This window comes from Lynx rufus, unplaced genomic scaffold (genome assembly GCF_022079265.1).
Source record: "Lynx rufus isolate CCGP_SWC_20201006 ecotype Redwood Valley unplaced genomic scaffold, mLynRuf1.p SCAF_8, whole genome shotgun sequence".
Taxonomy (NCBI): domain Eukaryota; kingdom Metazoa; phylum Chordata; class Mammalia; order Carnivora; family Felidae; genus Lynx; species Lynx rufus.
In genome coordinates, this window is record NW_025814896.1 from 76,664,468 (window position 1) to 76,680,874 (window position 16,407).

Genomic DNA, 16,407 nt, shown 5'->3' on the forward strand with positions numbered 1-16,407 from the left:
AATAGGATGTTGATATATTGTTTAATAATGGCTTTTGGAGCATTTCTTTTGTCTACCCTAAAATATTAGAAGTTCACCCTAAAATATTCGAAGCTCACTATGAGTCATTATTATGTGTTAGGAAACCACTTAATACGTTTCTCTCACTAAATTATCATAATAATCTTATAGCTAATAACCTGCCGAACATCCTTTCTTGGACCCAACTCTACTCAGGCTCCCCCAAACTCTTTTTCAACTGGGCATGGCTTTTGACTGCCATGTTCTGTCTACATTGTCCAATTTTAGTGAGAACCCCACTAAGTATGTTTAGGCCAATCCCGCATCTACCACAATGGAACACCCTCCACGTCTAACGCAGTTCCTCATCCTTCACCATCCTCCAGATCAGTTCTGATCACCCAGGCCTGTCTGTCTTCAGCTAAGAATGTCTTAGCTCAGTTTAGCCAGAATACTCCTTTTATCCCTGACATTTCCTCTTAATAATTTTCCATCCACTGAACCCCCCCTCCCCGACTATAAATTCCCACTTTCCTTTGTTGTCTTTGACATTGAATGCACCTCTTTCTCCTATTGTAATAGTTTGGAATAAAGTTTTCTTTATCATTTTAACACGTGTCGTTATAAATTTTTATTTAACATACCTTATGACCTAAATTTGGTTATTTCCAGTTCACAGGCAGAAAGAAAGAAAGAAAGAAAGTGAAAGAAGAAAAGAAAGTTTGGCAAAAGAAAGTTTGGTAAAGTCTATCCAACCACTAAATAGGTCTTGAGACAGTATGCCTCTGAGAACCGAAACGCTGTCATAGGCCTTCTGACTCACACCACGCTTCTTGCTCCAGAGGGCCTGGCTAGTGTGACCAGTTACCGGGTAAGAGCTCAGGAAAGGCTCGCCGACTGGTCTGGAAGCTCTAGGTACAGAGATCGTGGTATGCGAGACGTAAAATTCCTCCTACACAAATGCACCAAAGTGATCTGATGGCTCATCCTCCAGACTGGCGGGCCAGGGTGTGCCAGTAACAGCCCCCTTTTCCGATTTAGACCCACCGCTCGCTCTTCCCCTGGTCTTCCATGGAGCGAGGGCAGGCCGCTGGCACGCAGGCGCAGGCTGCGGGCGTCGGAGGCTTCGCGGGCCCCTAGGCCTGAGTCCGGCCCGGAGCCAGAAGGCGCCGGGCTCGTCCCGCGCAGCCGGCCCAGGTGCGGGACGTTAGCCTGGGCCCTTCCGAGGGCCGGCTCCGGCCCGGCCCGCCTCCCCGCGGGATTGGTGGCCCGCGGCCCCGCCCGGCCCCAAAAGCAGGCGGGAGGGGCCGCGCGCGGCCTGGCGGCGGGGGAAGCCTGGGGCCGGGCGAGCGCTCTCTCTCTCCCGGTACTGGCGTCGGGCGGAGCGGTACTTCAGCGTCGGGCTCCCCGCCTGCCCTGCCGCCCCGCGGGCCGCGGAAGGAGCTGCTGTCGGAGCGAGCGCCGGGGCCTCTGGGCTCGGGCGGGTCCCTGCTGCCGCGGTTGGTTGCTCACTTTCCCCTAACTTGGAGCGAGAACCGGCGCCCCCTTCATCTCGCCTTTGCCCAGAGCTTGGGCCGGAGGAGCTAGACCCGGGAGGGGGTCGGGTTCGCTTTTCGGCGGTGCGGAGAGAGCCTGGGGGCAGGAAGGGAGTCTCCAGACGCCCGCGGGCTTCGCGGCGGTTCGGGGCCCGCCAAGGGCCCCGCCGAAGGTCTAGGCAGGCGGGTGGTGGGCCGCGCTGTGCCGGCGCCCCCCCGCCCCTTCCCCCCAGTCCTGGCGCGTGTTCAGGCCTCTGGGCACCGGTTTGTCCCCAGCAACTCGTGTTGAGCGCTTTTCATCGTAGCCCTGTAAGGAGCCCCGGAGCAGAGGGACACCCTTGTGGGGTCGGGGGTGGGGGTGGAACTGGCCTGGAGAGGAGGCCGCCGCTTGCTCGCTGTAACCGCGCCCAGGATGTGCATTTCACTGTCACATTTCAGGTCTCAAGTTCTGATGCCACGGACTTCCCTCCCGCCCCCAAAATGTGTTTATCCTGTTTATACGTATTTAGAATTCAGGTCCGGCTGAAAAGTTGTTCTTTGAACACTTTAGGTTTTAACTCAGCAAACATGTATTGGACACCAGTATATATAAAGTATCGGTCAAGGGGAACCCCCACAAAGCTGCTTTAGGCATAGTTCACCATCTAAATTCCCCGCTTCCCTTGTGTTCCTGTAAGGAGGACAGGTGAATACTATCCTTAAAGGTTCTCCTGTGTTCCTTGGCGCTGAGACCTTGATGCTAAGTAAAAGATAGCAGGGCATTGGATTAAAGTGAAGAAGGGAAACCTTATTAAAAGGAACAAACTTTCTCATTCAAAACATGGAAAGATTATACAACGAAAACTTTAACTTTCATTTCAAAGTACTCACCACTCTTCAAATTTTTTTTGGAAATACTTAGAGGATTGCAATTACCTTCACATTTAAATTAGTTTCTGGCAGATATGCTGTGGGTTTTTTATCTCCTTATGCAATTTTTTTCTTCCAACTAAAAATCTTTCATTGTGAAAATCACAAACCTGTGTACGAATGTAATTGATTAATCTCTAAGGCAGAGCAATTTTCACTTTGGTGAGGGTGGGGAAGACACAGGGTAGAGGGAAACAAGCTGAAAGTGTAGTGTGCCAGCAATGAAACTGCCCTGTGACTCTGTGCTCTGAGAAGTTATATGTCCATGAAAATTCTAGACTTATTTTACAAATATTTCCTGAGTACCTATTCTGTGTCCGTGATGTCACTTGCTGTGCTTGGTGATGATATATGTTGCTATTGTCACTTTTTCCTAATCTGAAACTGTATTCTTTCCTAGTGACCCAAGACGTTGTCTTTCATACTTACATTCTTAAAGGAAGGAGTATTTACATGTATATGAAATTTATTTTCTGTTTGTCATTGGGAATTATAAACTCACGTCTTAAGGTATATTCTGCCCCATATAATAGACTTCCCTAAATGAATTTTGGAAATGTTAAGTGAAGTTCAACAGGTTTGTTTGTTTGCTTGTTTTTTAATGTCAGTACTTCTTAGATTTCAATATTGTATGTGAAATTCCGAATTGAATGTAGTATGTGGGCCTTCCCAAGTCCAGTTGACTTCAGAATCCTAATTCTGAGGAACCTGGGAAAGTGCCCCATAGAAGGTATTTTGAGAAATGAATTTTACCTGGACTTTTTGTTGTTTTTATTTTTAATTACTTATCTCAACCTTTGTGCCAACAGAAGTGATGCCTCCAAGAAGAAATGAGAAATACAGACTTCCTGTTCCACTTCCAGAAGGCACCATTCTGGATGATATGGAAGGAAAACAATGGGTGCTGGGCAAGATGATTGGCTCTGGAGGATTTGGATTGATATATTTAGGTAAAGTATAACTATAAGTTACCAAATATTCCTACATATGTGACTGGAACTGTGATTACTTACTGTTTTGAACATTGAAACTTTGAAATACAATAGAATTCATAAATATACCTTATTAGGTAAATGAGGATCATTAACATTTACTAGCATATCTGGTTTAAGATATGGCTGACCCCACTACTTGCCATTCGTGTTCTGATAATCTTAGAAGTCCTTTCAGAGCATAATTACAAAGTCCACCAGGCAATTGTTAATGTTCTTTTTTGAGAGTGTGTTTTCCTGGAAATTTTGCATTTTGTAGCTCAGAAACCACAGCTGTATAAATCCAAACTGTGATTCTTAATCATTAATATTTAAGTAATACAGGGTTGTGGTCATTTCTTAACTAGGCTTCACTAGAGAATTGAGTCTTAATACCTCACGGCATCTGTTGTGTGGAATCAATTAACTTCTGTCCCGTGCATCTAGATGGTACTTGTTATTTGCCATCCTTGATAAATGAGAAAATAGACCCTCAAATCTATGTTTTTGTTCTTTGGTACAGATAAGGAATCCTAGTTGAGTATATCTTTACACTACATTTAAAAATTTTAAATTATGCTGAACTTAAAAGGATCATTCAGGGCTACCTTAAATCTGTAGTTTAATGATCAGGACTATCCATTACATGACTGGATTTAATGAATAACATAAATATTAGTGATTAAAAAAAATTACTCTCAATCCTAAATGGATTGACTCATTACATCTGTTTTTATAGGAGTTTAAGAAACTGGTAAAAGACCTACACTGGGGAATCTTGGATTCCTTATTAAACGTTTCAGACAGTAGGGAAGGAAAAACTTTTCCTCTACTCTCCTAGGTTCGAGAACTGGGTTATGAAATAAACTGACAACAGGAGAAAAGGTATACAAATTTACTAATTTTTAATGTTATGTACATGAGGATATCACAGTAAAAAAGTGAATACCCCACAAAGCAGTGATATTTGAGAACTTATATAGTGTCTTTTTTTTTAATGTTTATTTTTTATTTTTGAGAGCTGAGACAGAGAGAGTGCACAAGTGGGGGGGGGGGACAGAGAGAGAGGGAAACACAGAATCTGAAGCAGCCTCCAGGCTTTGAGCTGTCAGTACAGAGCCCAACGGTGGGGCTCAGACCCACAAACCATGAGATTATGGCCTGAGCCAGAGTTTGACGCCTAACGGTCTGAGCCACCCAGGTGCCCTGAGAGCTTATATACTGTCTTAATAGGAGAAAGGGAAAGGGGATGGAGCTCACTTAAAGGAGAGTAAATGATTTTTAGGAAAGATGAATGGGCCCTTAGGAGAATAGATGGGGGATATGATAGTTTGTGACAAAGTTTGTCTGAGATTGGCATCAATTTCTAATCTCCTGTGGTAAGAGTCAGTCTTCTCTGGTTGATGAAACTTCCCTGGAGGGAATTTATAACAATTGAGTCTTTTTTGGAGGCTCAGTCTTTATGCAAATAAAGAGAATTCAGAGAAAGCCTCTCCCTGCATTTGCTCTTTTATCAGGTGCTGTTAGCCCAAAATAATCCTTCTGCCAAAGAGGCGTATTTTAGGGTCACATATTTTGCTATCCTTCACAAACACGTTTCGCGGATCATGATGGATAAAGCTCTTTTTCTGATAGAATTAAGATTATAATTTTGAACAAGTGAATGTTATTCAATAAAAAAAAAAAAACCCAAAACAAAAAACCCCTGCTTATTAATCATCTTAGTGCCTACTCTAGTTGGAAACATAAGACCAATACACAAAAATGCATGGGTTAGGGACACCTGGGGGGCCCAGTTGGTTGAGCGTCAACTCTTGATTCGGCTCAGGTCATGATCCCAGGGTTTTAGGATCAAGCCCAGGTGGGGCTTTGCACTGAGCATGGAGACTGCTTAAGATTCTTTCTCCCTCTGCCCCTCTCCCCCACTCGTTCTCTCTCTCTTTCTCTCTCTCTTTCTCTCTCTCTTTCTCTCTAAAATACAAATAGATAAATAAATAAATAAAGCATGGGTTAAATAGAGAACATTTTCCTCATTTAAAGGGTTTGAACTTTCTTGAAAAATGCTATGATTCTAAGTACTAGGTTGAGTGACATAGGCAGCTCTGTTAAATAGAAAGATAAGGCAAGCTGTTTAGGTAATTTAAAATTTTCTAAGAGCCACATTAAAAAAAAAGAAACAGGTGAAATTTATTTCAATGATATATATTATTTAATCCAGTATATCTAAAATGTTATCATTCCAACATGTTATCAAATTAAAGAAAATTATTTTTAGTTAAAGTCTTTAAAATCCAGGATGTATTGAGTCACATTTCAGGAGCTCAGTAGCTACATACAGCTAGTGGCTACCATATTGAATGGTACTGGTAAAGACCATCAGAGTATACTTAGAGTCAGCAGAGTAGAATTCCCTGTAGAAGTGTTGATTGAGACTTTGAATTAGCGAATTCTCTTGTATAGCAAAGAGCTAACTAAGATCTCTAATATAGTGTCTTGACTCAAAGTCAGAGAGAGGGAGTTGAATAAATTTCTGATGTCACTGAGCTATATAGCCCTGGATTCCATGGCTTATCAGTTATACTGTTAGCTTTCTGATATTTGGATTATTTGAGTAATTTCAAAGAAATACTTTGAAATACTATGATTGTAATGATCTTATTCCTTTTCTTTTTTTAATGTAAATATATACGTTAATATGTATTTAATTGTAAGTGCATTTTAAAAACTAAGTATACACATATACGCACATTCACTACTTGTGTGGTTCCTGTTGTGAAAAAGAAACTTGCTGTGTCACATGTTTTAGTTTTTCTCATTACCAAACTAATACTTGTTTTACAACAATTTTTAAGGTTTCATATGTTACATAGTACCCTCTACTATCTGAATGTTAGAACCCAGATCCCGGGAACATTAGCAAGTGCACAGCACTGAGGAAGGACTTTGAAGAAATATGTAGCTATTTTGAGGAAGAGGCTCATACTTCAGAAAATATAACAGAGCTGTGTGTTCCCAATGTTGTCATTGTTCCATCAAAAGTGGTGCTTGTAAATGTAGGATCAGCTCTTTAATGAGATGCCATCAGCAATCACTTTGTTCAGGTTAGTTTGTACTGAATCATTTCAAAGCTGTCTAAGCAAATTCATATCAAATTGTATCATATTTTGCATTTTTCCATGTTTTTAATCATTTCCTGTATATAAATGAAGAAATTCAGATTTTCCTTAATAACACCTTTATGTCCAGCTACGTTCTTTTCAGGTAGTACTCCTTCCAGATACACTGTTTTGGCAGATGCTTCATCAGCATTTGTTGCCTAAGGCTGAGAAGAAACTAGCCGCTGTGTCTAACTCCTTGTGCATGTATGGCTGTCCTCTAGCTTTGAGATCAATAGCCAAGGCCTTTCAGTAATTATCAACCTAGAGTAAAGGGGAAGGAGCAGAGAAGTTTGGTATTTACTCTTGACTTGGAGAAATACTGTGCCTGTAGCATTAATAGAAACAGTTATAAGAGGGAAAAGAAAAGTCTGAATACAAGAACAAAGACAAGGTTCTTTGTGTATGAAAAGAGGAGGAGGAAAAGGAACAAAGAAAGCTGTTTTACGGAATGGGAAAAATTGCTATAATTTTAGTATCAAATACGTGAAAAAGTTTCTGAAAATCGAGGGAAGGAGAGAGAACTGAGAGTTTGAATTCTGATTTAATGCTAGGTGCAACACAACACCAAGCAAACTAAGGGAGAATTGCATAAGTAAAGGCATGGGTTTTGGTGTTAGGCAAATCTGGGTAGAATTCTGACCTGAATGAGTCATTTAGAAACTGAATGACTCCTCCTTAGTCACAAGACTTTCTTCCTATTCTGCATCGTTGAGATAATAGTAATTATGAGGATTAAATGGAGTAATGTTTTTAAAAACTTTGGAACTTGGTGAGCACTTAAATGTTTCTTATTTGTTTGTTTGTTTATTTATTTAGAAACTCCCATCCTCAGTGATTAGCTGAATCTCAGGTTCAGTGTCTGGTACCACAGGGGATTGGGATGGTGACAGAGACATCCATTGGACTGATATTCCATTTATCTTGCCATGGATTATGATAGATTTAGCTACTGATGTGGTAAAACTAAGAATATAGAGAATGCCATTGGAAGACTGACGTTTTACTGACCTGAATATTTTTTACCCCTAAAATTTACAATAGTAGCCATGATGACATAGTAAAAAGTTCTCATTTAAGCTGTATCTCGTGTACCTCAGATATGGAGGATACTGGGTTTCAGAAATTAGGCCAACTATCCAGAAAAACAGTTATATGTAGTAAACTTAAGCCCAATTCCTTTGAAGGCTTATGTGAGTAAAAATAGCAATGGTTTATCTGTAGAAGTTTTAGTTTTTTTGAAGTTGGGCATAGTGATGACCATTTAGCATCCTGGGAATACCAAGCACAGAATAGACGTTCAACAGGTATTTTCCTAAGAGAATGAGGCTGAGGTTGGGATACGCAACCTACACAAGCCAGTCCTCTTTATTCTGTTCCATAATTACAGATATCACCCTTAATTCCAGTCTATAATCTGACAGAAGTACTCTTAGTCACAAGAAAAGCTGAGACAAGTTGATTATCACAACATCATCTAGCAGAATCTATGTATGTTTTATTGAAAAATCAAAAGCATTATGTTTTAGGAAGAAGAACACATTATTATAACTAAAATTAAACTCTGGTGAAGCCTTAAGATTGAATCACTTGTCCATGAATAAATGTGTAGATTTCATCTAAGTGATGGTCGTACCTTTTTTAGGACATGCTTTCAGATTAGCTCTACTTTGCTTTAGAAACATAGAAGAAATGTTTTTTCAGGGGAATGAGGAAGAGGGTAGCCTAAGTAGGATTCTTAGAAATTATCAAAGCTTACCTCACTTACTGATAAGGAAACAGACTTCTATTTTTGAAGGAATAGAAAAGATGATTTATACATGTGTCCTTTTTACTTACTTTACTTTTTTGTCCACGGTAATGGGTTAATTTTTAAGGTATATAGAATAACGTTCAGAAGAGCCAATGATAATTCTGGCAACAGAGTGGCATTATTGGAACACATATGGCTTCATTATGTATTGCTGTATTAAATGCCATTTTGGCAGTGTCTTATAGAGAAGGCTTTGGAGTAAGCAGTTACTCTTATCTGACACAATGCAACATTACAGTGCCACTGTGACTGTAACTAGGAAATTTTGAAAATGATACTGTGGGAGTGAGAAGAAGGAAATAAACATGAAATCGGGAAAACTGGTACTAGAAACTAGTATATATGGTAAATTAGTTCCCAGATGAAGGTGTGGAGAGAGAGACAAGAGGAAGGGATCACTTGGGATTCTGTGAATTTAATGCACTTGTTAGACCTATACACCAGAAATAAAAGTCTGTAGAAGATATATTTTAATTTTGTGTTTGTTGTCCATAGGCTATTAATTTTGAGTTTTTATAGAAAGAGGAGTGTTCGTGTACCTATCAGCTTAAGAAATCTAAGTATTTACAGAAGTTTGGGTTCTTTGTATAAATCAGGAGAGTTCTTCTAAGGCTTAGCCTTTGCTTGTCTTTTTCATTTTGTTGAGTGTCTGATCTTCTTTTTAACATATATTATGGTTCTTCATTTTCAACATTTTTACTGTCAAATTTTTTTTGCCTTCAGGGAAGATTTACAAACTACTCCATTCTTCATTGATTTATATATTATATTTCTTCCACTGCACCTGTTACTGTCTTGTAACTGTTTACAGTGGTCAAGGTTTTAAAATTTGAAACCTATTGCTATAGGGAAATTTCTTCTTCATGAAATGAGCTCACCTCTATTGCCACACAATAAAAGAATTCTCAGCTTTTGAGAGCTTCTGGCTTCCTTATGAAATATGGATAAACTTTGCTTCTGAAGTGTTTTGTTTTTTTTTTTTCTTTTTCCTTTCGATATGGAAGAAGAGGAATAAAGAGTAGGTATGGTCTTTCTTTTCAGACACAGGAATATCCATGTTTATGAAATAAAGGAGAGGAAAATTAAACTCTGAAGCTCTAAATATGAGAATTCACTTGAAAATAGTTTTTTGGAGGATGAAAACTTGTCCACCATTCACATTTAATGGTACAGAGGGGTTTATGGATCTTATACTGCTCACATACTTGGTTTTGCAATTAGTGCTTCTTCAGAATGTTTGTCCCTTAAAAGTCCAATGCGTGGACTTTATACACTATACCGTATTCTACACGGAAGAGTATTGTAGGAGAAAAGGCAGAAAACTCAGTAAGTATGTCAAGACAATTGTTGAATGCTTCCACCGTTCCTTTTAAAAGGATGAACTTCAGTCAGGTAGACTTTTCTTTAACGTCTCCAATCAAGTAATACTTGAGGAAAATGATTCTGTGGAAAGACATCCATTGAAGGCCAGAAACATCTACAGATGCAGTGTGATCCCAAGCAATGAAGCATGTGGCCCTTCATTGGCATTATATGATAACAGGAGGATCTTCTGGCAGAAGAGCTGACTTTTGCTGCGTTCTGCATGCTGCCCCTCCAAACCCATCTTTGATTGGCACCTATGCCCTATTGAAACTGGCATCACACCTTCTGAATGGGCCCGGTGCCAGGCTAGCAGATGGGTATGGGCAAAAGCATGCCAGAAACCCAGTATGTGCATCAAGTTTAAGTATTAGGGGCCCAAACTCTCATCCAGGGATATAAAAACTGCAGTCTGTTGAGAGCTTTTTGTGCTTAAGGTTAAAGGACATGCCATTTCTACTCCAGCTTAGAGGTTGATTAATTTTGAAAGTCAAACAGGAGCTCCTGTGGCTGTGTCAGGCAAAATTCTATCTTTGGTGAATGAGAATTACTACTTCATGTAGGGAAGAGAAAGTATTGTAATGAAGTTTCCAATGAGAGTTACTCTCCTGCAAGTGCCTCCAGCACTTAAGCAGCATGCATTCAGTGGAGATGAATATTTCCATTCTCCAGCAGAGCCAGGTGCAATCAAAGCCAGATCTTCAACCTGCTGCAGTAAAGAACCCTACATTTAGAAAGGGCAGGCAAAGTTTGGAAGAACTCCTTGGTGGCAGCTCTCACCGTGAGCTGATGGAGCTTCACGAAAGCGTATAAAGGAGATGAAGGAAAAACTCCACAAACAAAAACCCTTCAGGATACTTCACCCTCCACACCGAAAGAAAAAGTTTAGTCCTTTATCCTCAATGCAGGAATTGTTCTGAATTTTATATCAATAAAAACTTAGTTTACCAAAATGTTAGAATCAACTTAATGCATAAGTAACAAAGTTTTCTATTCTAACATTTATTTCATTGCATGTCTATCATGTATATAAACTTCACTTCTTGAATAATGGATTTTGCATAAAATTGAGTTCTAAATATCATATTCCTTATGATCGTCTCACACCAACTACAGAACTGGGCAGAAAAAGGGGAGGGCATCATTCCTTATGACCACTTTAATCGTATCCCTCTAAATGCTCTTAAATTTACAGGAATGCCTATAAGGCCAGCTGTGGCCAAGAGAAGCTTTTCCTAATCGCCTTATAGCCATTGCTTTTTCTTTTCCACTGTGTAAACTTTATCTATGGAACAGATTCCATGAGACCGTTGTGAATACTTCAACGTATTCAAAACATATAACTGCCACAAATTAAACTACTAAAACTAAAGCTGGTGCATTGTAACTGCCAAGTAAAGCTGGCACGTCCCTCTGTCAGACTGCGGGAGAGTATGCCATACAGCCCTCAGAAAACACAATTCATCCAGAAGCACTCTTGTCACTTGCTCTGATATTAAAACAGAGAAAGTGACATTAATTAAAGAAGTGACATGAGCCAACAAAGGCAATGAAATTCTAAGCTTTGGCTCATGTGCAGACCTTATTCCAACTTACTCTGCTTAGGTATTGTGGCCATTTCTGGAGTCATGTGGCCACTTTCCCCCCTTCCTCCTCTCACCTCCCTGTTCTGGAACATTGTTTTCAGGCAACTAAAATTTTATCTCCAAGGTTGGACCAGCCAATTGGTGCGCTGGTAGTTGGTGCAAGGTTTCCCCAAAGAGTAGTGTGATGGCATGTGATGCCTTGACTGCACTCTGTAAGTGCATGAGAAGAACAGCTAGAGGCAGAGGAGAGCTGGTCTAACAGAAAGGCAAGCAACAGCTCACACAAAGCAGAGTACCTCGATTTGGTGGACCGGCAGCTAGGGGAGTCTGTCGTAGCTTGGGTCGTGAAAACCAATGGCGGCCGGTGGCCCTTAGCGAAAATCCGAACGAACATGAGGAAGAGGCAAGCGAGCAGGGGAGCACCCACAACTCTCCCGTCTTTGTTTCCATGGTGTGTTCTTTCAGTGTTTATCTCGTGTCTTCCTACGATGACTATGCGTGTACTCTTTCATTCACCTCCCCCACAATGCTACATCAGAAACTCCTTGCGGGCATTCTCTCAGGGTGCTTAAGCAAGGCCTTGCCTATGACAGACAGTGTTTCAAAAACGATAGGCTAGATGAACTCCAGAGCTAGTCTGTTACGGAAAAATAATTTTCCCAACTGCTAGGTTATCTGAGATGAAATTTTGTGCTCTGTGTACTGTATCATGTGTGTGTGTGTGTGTGTATGGCTCTGTACTTTTAGGGATGTTATTCTGTGTATTCTAGGGGAGACAAGTATCTGTTCATTTTCTTTTCAAGTATATTTTTAAACTATAAGAAACTATGTACTTCATAGATCTTAGGATTTATTGGGAAAAGTCTACTTTGCTAATGCATTGTGCAGGGAGTTAAAAAAAAAAAAAACTGGACACTGCATTAAGCCTAAACAGTTTTGTATCTAGCAGAAAACAATTATGCGTAGCACTTGATTGAATTCATCCAGGAGTACCTAATAGCAGACCTAACAGCAAGTATAAACTTTTGTGGAGGGAATGCATGGATGTTGTTTGTTGTTAAATGGATTGATTTGTAGGCATGTAACATGCATAAGAAATCTGCTTTTCAAAGAATATAAACACAACTTTAACAGAAAATAAATTATTGGAATTTCTTTTAACTCAAGTGAATGAAAGGTTTGATTAAGAGTTTTGTACATAGTCAGAAGCTTTTGTTATGGTTTCTGGGCATTGGGAGTTTTATATTTGAGCTCAGGAATTTTCTGTCTGTGTAATTAGTCATGAGGTTTAATGTACATTTTTCATATCAGGCAGACAATGGCTTCAAAGAGACAGCAATGCTGCAAAGGAGCAAGAAAAGAAGGCCAAAGTTGACACACACAGAGGCAAAACAGTGTAAGAAAAATCAACACGTTTTGCAAAATCAATCATTGAAAATGTGTCAGTGTTCAGGAGACTGTCTTTAATTTGCAATCCAAGTGAAAAAGAGTATTTAAATATGAGAGGCAGTATTATTGAGCCCAGCATGCCTGCTACCACTTGTTTGACTAGCTCAGAATAGAACACTGAGAGGCAAGGGCTCAAAGTTAAATGAACATTTATACATTTTAAAATCAAATGAAGGATTCAGACTATATTCATGAATTAATTTTTTTTTTCAGAACCCTAAATTTAATCAGCTGGAATTACTTTTAAAGTGTCATCCTATTTAACTTTTGGGAATGATGAATTTGCCTTTTAATAGGGATGCCGTATTTTATCATGAAGATGAAACAAACTGTCTTTTGTTAATTATTCCCCAGAGACACTGGCCATTTTTCTCATCTAGGCTCAACATGGAGTAACAGCAGCTTTCCCCAAATTTATTTCAAGCAAGAGCAATTGGAAGCTACAACATGTATGGAAAAGAGGCTCATGGAGAGCATAGCTTCCATTGTATATGTTCTGAGTGCCACCTGATGAAATTCTTAGAGGTGATGCTCCCAAAGCCTCACCCAGGAGGCCGTGAACACAGAACACAGAAAAGCAGAAAAGAATGAAAGAGCGAATCTACACTAAAGAGTAGCAGATGAGTCATACGTGTCCGCGGCATCCAGTAACTGCTACGGATAGTTGTTGAAATCTTTGTTAGGAAATCATTATCAACATCAACTTCTACTAAAATCTTCCACTTAAGTGCGTGCCTAGCTCTGTGTTGAATGCTTTACGTGCATTATTTCATTTCGTTCTCTCAATAAACTAATAAGGAAGATGTGGAGGCTTAGGACGGTGAAGGAATTTGCTTGTGTGCCGCAGTTTGTATAATTGTCCCAATCTACAGTTGAACTCAGGTCTCTTGGCTCTACTGATTGATGTCCTTTGTCAAAGAACACTTTGAATTTAATGCTAGCCAGGGAAGATAGTTGCAAATGACATGCTCGTGACATGCTCATTTCTAAAATAACTGTGAAATATCTAATTGATAGTATTGGCAGCTCATTTAAGAAATCTGTTAGTGATAATGCTGATAACAGTGTCATTTTCCTTCAGATTGAGAACCTGGTGTGTCAAGCATCAGTGATATGTTTTTAATATTAAGTTCACAAAATCTGTGGAGGAACATCTGATATTTATAGTAAATCTAATGCTAAGAACTGGAGAAATGCATTAAAAAAGTACTATACTTGGGTCAAACAATATTTTTATGAAAAAAAAAGTGAGAGCAGTCAACCAATAGCGCATACAAACTGGTAAGAAAGAGTTGGTGGATTTTTTGCTTTTTGAAAAATGAATAATTTATGCAGTTGTTTTGATTCTAAACAGCAGCAGGAAGATCAAAAGAAGCCTCTTTAAAACCCTATGATACAATTTGAATAGGCATCCTGTAAAAACAGATAATTTAGCAAATACTGGATTGTTCTTGACCATGTCTTTTTATTCATTGGGTAGTAAAGATACACTAATATTTAGAAAACTAGGTCTTTTGAGAGTAAAACAAAACAAAAAATACTTAGATTAGTAGAATCTTGATAAAGAGTATATTGTCATACAGAATTTGTTCAAGTACCCAAATACTTAATCTTTAATAGAAGTATAATTTGTGCAAGATTATTCAGTACCTTCAAGATATTTTACATAATAGTAGTAATTTATTACAAATTTATAAATGATTTTATGAAAAAAATTGTAACATTTCATGCAGAGGCAAATGCTTAGGTGTTTTTAGTGGAGAAGAGATATTTAATAGGTATTGCAATGCTAGTTTTTGTGCTAGGTTACTTTTTTCTTTGGAGTATATACATAGCAAGGGAAAGAATGAACAAAATATAATATTACATTAGAATATTTGTTTTTGAGCACTTATAGTGATATAGGATTATTAATTTCAATTTCTGGAAAGTGTGAAGAAAAGCTATCCATTATACTTGATCTTGTTTCTATTAAAAGATCATGTGTTCCAATTCTAGCATAGATCTCCAGTGTCAAATGTGAGTATTACAGTTGAGAGTGGATATTATGTACACTTTCTTACAAAGTGTTAGGAAGATGGCAGAGAAGAAATAGTAAGACCCATTAAAAAACATCCCCAAACAATACATGTCAAGATAAGTGAGAAAAAAGCAAAAGAAAGCTGCATATCTAACGAGCAAATATTGCCATGTGATGAAAAAGAGAAGAAAAAAATTGTATAGACTCTATAGTATCAGAATTTCTACTCCAGCAAAAAACTTTTGAACAAGTGTAACTGTTCTGAAATTTAGTGTAATGTAAATTGAATGAATTATGGAATCATTGTAAAAATAGAGGTTTTTATTGGAAGAAGGACATTTAAGTTCTTTCTGACCCCGAAAATCTGTGAGATCCAAAAAGATGGTAAGAGATACTGAAACATAGAGGTTTTATGGAAAGAATTGATACAACTGAGCAAAAATTAGTTGTACTATTAATGAACGAGCAAAGCAAATCTGTGTCAGAGAACAGTGACCTAAAAGAGATCATCAAGAAGAAAAAAATAATAGTTCTCTTACCTGTGTGTGTAATATATCTTTGGATAATAAGAATATCACACAAGAAGGTAAAGACCTTTTCAAAATAGAGACCATTATTAAAGAGAAAGATTTCCCTTTGAAACCTAATTTCAGCATGAATTTTAGAAAGTGTTTTAAAAAGTGAGGGCGAGGTTAAAGCTCTTACATAGTAGGTTTTTAAACAAAATACACAATTTACAATACCATTTTAGGAAATGAGGTCAAGAACTATATTAGCCCTTAATTCATAGGCTGAAAATACAAAGACTTTCATGATAGCTAAAAGAAATATGACTATCATTCCAGTATACTATCCAGCCAAATTAAATGTCTCTTAAGAGATAGTAGGGAACATTTGAGGTCTTAGGAAATCTGAAATCATTTTATAACAGATTACCACAAAGATAAAGGACACTTGAAAATACATAATTGAAAGAGACTTATAAGAGATAAATGAATTAAAAACTTAAGAGAATATTTGATGATAACAATGTACAACCAGTTCAGTAAAAATCATTATGAACATAGAATTTTGTATTGCAATCCATATTTCTAAGGTAGATTTATAAACCATGGTTAGGAATTATAGAGTTGAAAGTTAAAGAAAGTTAAATTATATGTTAATCCTTCAAGCAAGCTTAAAATGTACTTAGTTAATAATGATGAAAATATCTGAATTAGAATGTAGCAGTGTTGGGTGTTTGAGAAACAGGTAAATGGATTGAAAAGTAGCCTATTATAAAATGAAGTTAAATATGAAGTATGTATCACTACCGCTAAGGAATGGGCAAAGAAGCACAAAGAAGAATAACAATAATATAAATTTACTGAGTGTTGGATCGTAATACAATTGCCAGTTATTATATTTGATAAAAATAGTCTGAAATCCTTTGTGGAGTATCATTGACAAAAATCCCTTATCAGTTGTCAAAAGAGAAGTACTTAATGAAAAGATCAAGGTTTTCCATGCGCATGTAAATAAAGAGTAAAATAAAGCAGGGTTTTTTGTTGTTGTTATATTTTACATTCTATAGTAAAACCATTAAAAGAGCTAAACAAAGACATTAC

The 16,407-nt window shown here is 38.3% G+C and overlaps 1 protein-coding gene and 1 long non-coding RNA gene across 2 annotated transcripts in view; one reads left to right on the forward strand and one right to left on the reverse strand.

The window, feature by feature from the left end:
* Nucleotides 1–1,339: 1,339 nt before the first annotated feature.
* The window catches only part of VRK2 (VRK serine/threonine kinase 2), a 103,761-nt gene continuing 88,693 nt past the window's right edge, over nt 1,340–16,407 (forward strand). Inside the window, exons 1-2 of the mRNA XM_047068091.1 lie at nt 1,340–1,499; nt 3,254–3,394. Of these exons, the coding sequence (XP_046924047.1) occupies nt 3,259–3,394 (136 nt within the window). The 5' untranslated portion in view covers nt 1,340–1,499; nt 3,254–3,258. The remainder of the gene's footprint in view (nt 1,500–3,253; nt 3,395–16,407) is intronic.
* Nucleotides 8,049–11,784, reverse strand: LOC124503221 (uncharacterized). The gene is made up of 2 exons (XR_006960126.1): nt 11,628–11,784; nt 8,049–10,454 (listed from the first exon to the last, which is right to left on the reverse strand). It is a non-coding gene; the product is annotated as an uncharacterized LOC124503221 (long non-coding RNA).